Raw genomic sequence first — 6647 nt, 5'->3', positions numbered from 1 at the left:
AGACATCACGGGTGAACTGGCTTCGGTTGCTTTCCTGCTTAATTCAGGAGCTTGCCAAAGTGCCTATGAGTGAAACCCTGCCTAGATCTGCCCAAACCAAAAGTTCTGGAAGGATATTGGTGTATTCCTGAGAAAAACCACTCGCCTCCCCATCCCCCACACAAATCAGAGCAACTAGTAAGCATATAGTCTGTAAGATACTTAAGAAAATAAGTCACCGCCTTCTTAAAGTCACAGACTTTATTCCTACAACCACAGAGCCTGAGCATGACTATGGCAAGAAAAGAAGAGTTTCATCTGAGAGTGTCTCTTATGGGCATGATTGTTCATGGAAGGGTGGGAACAGAGGACAAGGAAGATAAGCTCTTCTGGCCTTGGAACAAAACATTTACTCCAGCAAAGAAGCAGGTAATCTGAAAACCCTCTAGAAATAACCTGTCTGTATATCCCCTGAAGCAAGTGGGCAGACAAGCACTGCCATCTGGCACAAAAGGGAATTCAGATCCAGAAAAGCAGCAGCAAAGTATTCAAAAAAATAATAATCAGTTGTTTTGAGACTCACAAACAGGAGTTTCTAAGGGCAAATGTATACCCAAGATAAATACTGGTGCTTCCTGAGAGAGCTGACATAGATTACAAAGCTGCCTCCCTGTTTCAGTCAACCTTCACTTGCCCTCTGCATACTTAATTTGGGTAAGGGATGTGGCCTTCAAGTTCCTGTTCTGGGCTCCAAGGGCTCCTATAGTCTAGGGGCACAGCAACCTGAGGCTAACCTGTGCCACATCTCATCTATCTGGCAGCCACAGGAAGTCGCCTCCACCCAAGAGCAAAGCTGGTCCTCGGTCCCAGACAGCTGGTCAAGGGTGGCATGGGTCAGCACTGGCCCTCAGCACTCCTGGATAGGGGCAGGGAGAGTGGACAAAACTTTGGAAAGCCAAGCAGGGGAAGCCTGGGTAAAGGGTAAGGTCTTGTTTACTGGATGGTCAGGCAGCGATGGTTGAAGAGCTGGCAGATGACAGTTGGGTCAGCCACAGTAGATGTGTCCCCCAGGTCGTGGTCATTCTGAGCAATCTTCCGAAGCACCCGCCTCATGATTTTCCCTGGGGGACCACAGCCTTCTGGTTACCTGGTAATAACACTGACCCACTCCAGCCCTGCCAAAAAGGCTTCCATCCACACACACTACACCACCAGTAGGCCTTGCCCAATCCCAAACCCAATCCCTTGAGGCCTCTGAGAACATACCTGAGCGGGTTTTAGGCAAGCCAGGTGCATTCTGGATATAATCCGGAGTGGCAATGGGGCCAATCTTTTCTCTAACTGTAACCAACAAATCATTAAGCATTTCTTCAGTACCCTTAACCAGGCTCCCAAAAACCAAGGTAGAGATGGCTTTGTTTCCCATCTATTTCCCTTTCAAGTCCCTGACCACAGAGTCATTCTTAGAGTCACTGCCTGTCTTTCTCTCTTTTTAACACATTGTCTTTTACTATCTCATTTTATCTTCATCTATTTTCATGGAACTCAAACTCTAAGTATCAGCCTGCTAGAGTTTAAATCCCACTTTACTACCAGTGTGGCCTTGGGCAAGGGATTTAACTTCTCTGAACCTTAATTTCTTCATCTTTAGGATGAGAGTAACAATAGGATCTATTTCACAGCATGATTATAGGGATTAAATGAATTAATGCATTTAAAGCACTTAGCCCAGTGGTGGCACAGAGAATTCTATAAATGTCAGCCATTAGTATCCTAGTAGAGAGACTAGTGGAGACTGAGTGGCAAGAGGACATTAAGCCCCTATGGTCCCCTGGGATCTGTTTGTAGTTTGCAGCTTGCTCTTGCTTCTCCCCAACAACTTGCTGTGGTAACTGGGCCATGAGGACAGACCCTATAGTCCCTGCTTAAGGAGGCTCCTCACTCTGCTTCTTGAGCTCCTCGGTGAGGGTGGGGCTGAAGGTGTAGCCATCGCACAGGGTGACAAAGCAGTAGAGGCATTCGCCCTTCACAGGATGAGGGTGGCCGACCACAGCTGCCTCTGCAATAGCCTCATGTTCCACAAGTGCTGATTCCACCTCTGCTGTGCTCAGCAGATGTCCTTATCAAGGGAAAGGAAGCGCCATCAGAGAGAGCCCAACTTCTACCCCAGCCCCTGTTCCATCTAAGCCTATAGGGCAGTCCTAGGCTGGTCAAGTGGGGAAGCCCCTTCATTTATGCCTCACACGACCTGCTTCAGTTGTCCCAACCTCCCCGTTCGCCTCCTCTAGGCACATTCCAGTGTTTATCACTCTTCTTCCAAAACCTGTACCCAGAACCTAATGCCACACTCCAAGCATGGTTTGGCCAGACGACATCCTGGCTGTCTTGGAAGGCTTTGGCTGGGACTTTGCTGAGAGAGGATGCTGATAAGAAGGGAAAATGGTCCCTGGCCCTCACCTGATACATTCAGCATGTCATCAATCCTGCCAGTGATCCAGTAATAGCCATCCTGGTCCCGCCGGCAGCCTGGAAAGAGAAGAAATGCACAATATAATAAATATCCCACAGTAGGATATATGATCCACGTTACCAAACTGCTACACCCACTAATAGCCCCCTAATAAGTCTTCCTGCTTCTACACTTGCCCCCGTAGTAGCCAGGCTCCAAGATAGCTATGCTGATTTCCACTTTCTGATATGCAGACTCCTGTGTAGTTCTCTTTCTCATTGTACTAGGGTTAGTCTGTGTGATCAACAGAATTTGGCAGAAGTGACGGTATGTCATTTCTGAGATTACACTATAGAAAAGATACCATGGTTATTCTCTCAGATGAGTTGCTCTGGGGGAAGTCAGCTGCCATATGTCATGAGTAGCCCTATGAAAAGGCCCACATGGTGAAGAATTGAGGTGTCCTGCCAACAGCCACACGAGTGAGCTTGAAGTATGGCCTCCAGGCTCAGTCAAACCTTCAAATGACTGCAGCCCCAACCAGCAGCTTCAATGAAGCCCATGAGAGACTCTAAATGAGAACTACTGGCAAAGCCACTCACAAAGTCCTGATCCTCAGGAATTTTAATTTGTTGTTTTAAGCTGCCAAGTTTGGGGGTAATTTTTTCCATTGGTAATAGATAACTAATATACTCACCTAAAGTCTATTCTCCGTAAATCGAAGTTATTTTCCAAACAATAAATTTGTTCTTATCACTTCTCTGCTTACAGGCCCAAAAGGTCTCCCCCACTGTACACTGGATAAAATCCAAAGTCCTTATCATGGCCCACAAGGCCCCACATTATCTACCTCTCCAACTTCACGTAACATTCTTCCCTTTGTTCACTACATGTCAGCCACACAGGCTTCAGTCTGTTCCTCAGATATTTCAAGCTGGTGTCTCTGTACAGAATACTCACTCTTACTCCAGATTTTCCCATGCCTCCCCTCCTCACCCTGGAGGGCTCTGGTCAAATATCACTTCCAAAAAGCCGCCTCTCACCATCCCACGTATGGTGGCCATTCCTGCAGACATTCTTTATACTGTTACCCTGTGTATTTTTCTTAATAGCATTTGTCACTAAGGTAAGCTTATTTACTCATTTGCTGAATCTATTGTCTGTCTCCCCTACCAGAATATAAGCCCCATGCTTACCTTATTCATGGCACTATCCCTTGAGTTTAGATCTGTGCCAGACATAGTAGGTGCTCAATAAATAGCTGTGGCTGAATGGACTGGTGGATAGAGTCATGGGCAAATATAGGTTCTAGACATCAGGATCCATATGACAGTAATTCACACTGCTACATGCCCATTTCTTTTAGCACAGGAACAATGGAAGCAAGAACCATCCTCATATATCAGGTGGTACCATGCTGAGACCCTCCATGCAACACTCATTCCTGTTCTTATAGTCTTCTTTAAATCTCTACCTGGATATTAGTCACTGACACATAGAATATGTTCCTCTGTTTTTCTTCACCCCTAACCAATTCTTCCTAAAAATGGAAAGGGAAAGTACATGTCGAGATGGGAGATATGGGAAGGGGAGATAGCCAGGGCTCACCATCTCCTGTCACATAGTAACCAGGGAACTTCTTAAAATAGGTCGCCTCAAAGCGTTCATGGTTCCCATAGACTGTGCGCATGATTCCAGGCCAGGGCTGCTTGAACACCTAGGGAGTGAGAGAGGCACAGTGGTCATATCTGCTACACTGTCAAACTGGAAGACAATCACAGTTTTGCCCAACCTGAGGATAAATGGCCTGAATGTCCTTCCTGAGAAGTAGGACAAAGTACAGGCTTTGGAGATAGACAATCCAGGCTAAGAATCCCAGCTCTGCCACTTACTAACTGTGTGACTTCAGGTTAGTAACTTTACCTTTCTAAGCTTCAGATACTCTTCTGTAAATCAGAGAAAATAATCTCAACCTCTCAAAGTTACTTGTGAGGACTGAATTAATGGTATGTGGAAGTTGTCTAGTACAATGTTCTGTTAGTGATAAGCATTTAGTAAATTTGAGTCTCCTCAGGAAACCAAGTCCAGTGTGATACAAATGAAAAAAATCAAATAAAAATGAATAAGTAATTATTGCCCCACTCAATAACATCCTGTGGCAGTAGATTGATGAGATGGATGAAATTCTAGGCTAAGAGTCAGAAAGCCTGGATTTAAGTCCTTATTACTAACTTGCTCCTAGTAAAAGTAAAGTGGGATGGAGGGCGGGGGCTGTACTTCCTACAAGTACTAGTACAAAAATCATAACAGCTAACATTTGTTAAACACTGTTAGGTTCTGCCTTCACACGGATTATCTAATTTAATTGATCCAGCAACTTGAGATACAGGTACTATATAACCCTGTTTTACAAATGAAACTTAGGTTCAACGGGGTTAGGCAACCTATCTGAGGTCACAGAAGAGGAGGAGCTAGGATTTAAATCCAAGCAGGCTGACTCTGGAGCCTATATGATTTTCTACTATGTTATGAAGACTCCTTTCACACTAGAATGTTTGTCAAAGGAAGAGTTAGCACTAAGTCTTCTGGATCCAAAAAGGCATCATCAGGAATCTTTGAGCAGAGCCCTTAAGAGCCAAAGTGGGCCAAAAGGCAGACAAGCAGGCTAAGTATCCAGAAGGATTTCCTCCAGGGTTTCACAGAGGATAAACCCTCAACCATGGAGCTTTAGCCATAAGCACCTACCAGTGGAAATAAGGTTCTAAACTCTGAAGCAAAGTACAGCATCCCTTGTTGTACTCTTTCCTCCCAACTCCTCAAAGACATCCAAGGGTCAGAGCCTCACCAGGTAACCTTCAGCTTCACCTTCCAACTCTTCCCCAGACTCATTCAAAATTGCAGGAGCTACACCAAAGAATGGAAAGGTCTAGAAGCAAACAGGAAACAGGACTTAAGGAGAAGAATGAGGCAACTGTGACTCAATTCTACCTCTCTTAAGGACCCCCAGAGCCCCAGGTTCTTCACACATATATTAGTCTAGTCCCCCACCCTCCACCTAGGCCAGAGACTCTACTCCTGCCTAGCATAGGATCAGCCAAAGGAGCTTCACTCACAGCAGAACCAGGTTTCATTGGTGTGGCACCAGGGAGGGGAGTCAGCATATGGCCACCCTGTAGAAGTCAGAGATTGGGGGTTTGAGTCAGTCTTCCCACACTGTCCCTGAGCCCCAGCCTTCTGAATCCTTTACTCACTGTCTCTGTCTGCCAGAAGGTGTCCACGATGGAACAGCGCTGAGCACCCACCACTCGGTGGTACCACAGCCAGGCCTCAGGGTTAATGGGTTCACCCACTGTGCCTAGCACCTGTAAGGATGCCCGGCTATGCCTTGGGCAGGGGAGTGGGGAGGAAGAAAGGCTCTGAGGACACTGAGAACCAGGAAGACATGCCCAGGCTCTTCTGCCCCCTCCCCTATTCTACACCAAGGAGTTGGAACAATGGAATGGAAAAGTCTGTACACAAAGGCCAGCACCTAGCTCTGAAGGACACCCATAGGGCAGCAACTGGGAGGGGGTCTCACCTGGTAACAGGCTCATCTCCAAACTTCATAAGCAGGCGGATAGCTGTGGGTGCTGTGTAGAACTTGGTCACCTTGTACTTGTCCACGATGTTCCATAGGCGGCTCACATCCGGGTATGTGGGAATCCCCTCAAACTGACCCCAGTGAAGGCTAATCATTCCCAGTCCTTCCCAACAGTCCTTCAATTCCCTTACCATACCCTCAGGCTCAGTATTTTGCCCTTTTGGACATAGCCATGTCTTCATTCCCTTACAGATAAGCCAAGAGACCTTCTTCCTCAGTATATACAACCCCCTCAGAACTCCTCTTTCCCCAGGGAACAGGTCATTGTGTAAGCCCCCTGTCTCTAGATCAAGTGGCCTTGGAAGACTGTCACCTAGGATCATCTTGTCCACCCCTAACTAGGCCAAGTAGCCATGAGTCCCAGCTCCCTTCTCACCAAAACACTGGTGGCACCATTGGCCAGTGGCCCATAGGTGACGTAGGAATGGCCGGTAATCCAGCCAATGTCTGCTGTGCACCAGAATACATCCTCCGCGTGGAAGTCAAACACGTACTTGAAGGTCGTAGCCACATAGAGCATGTAGCCCCCAACAGTGTGTACCACACCCTGGAGGAAGAATTTAACCTTGTGGGCCTTGG

General features: G+C 46.8%; 1 protein-coding gene across 3 annotated transcripts in view; it reads right to left on the bottom strand.

Moving 5' to 3' along the window:
- Positions 1-222: 222 nt before the first annotated feature.
- Positions 223-6647, bottom strand: part of ACSS2 (acyl-CoA synthetase short chain family member 2) — a 44577-nt gene continuing 38152 nt past the window's right edge. For all 3 annotated transcript variants that reach the window (XM_025469818.3, XM_025469819.2, XM_049100559.1), the window contains 10 exons: positions 6445-6615; positions 6006-6139; positions 5680-5812; positions 5542-5598; positions 5274-5354; positions 4037-4145; positions 2437-2505; positions 1922-2098; positions 1246-1320; positions 223-1100 (listed from right to left, as the gene is read on the bottom strand). In XM_025469818.3, coding sequence (XP_025325603.1) covers positions 973-1100; positions 1246-1320; positions 1922-2098; positions 2437-2505; positions 4037-4145; positions 5274-5354; positions 5542-5598; positions 5680-5812; positions 6006-6139; positions 6445-6615 — 1134 coding nt within the window. In that variant the 3' untranslated portion in view covers positions 223-972. The remainder of the gene's footprint in view (positions 1101-1245; positions 1321-1921; positions 2099-2436; positions 2506-4036; positions 4146-5273; positions 5355-5541; positions 5599-5679; positions 5813-6005; positions 6140-6444; positions 6616-6647) is intronic.

The sequence above is a fragment of the Canis lupus genome, chromosome 24, assembly GCF_003254725.2.
Source record: "Canis lupus dingo isolate Sandy chromosome 24, ASM325472v2, whole genome shotgun sequence".
In the NCBI taxonomy this organism is placed as follows: Eukaryota; Metazoa; Chordata; class Mammalia; order Carnivora; family Canidae; genus Canis; species Canis lupus.
Note: the sequence above shows the minus strand (reverse complement) of the source record. Positions and strands in the feature narration are given on the sequence as shown.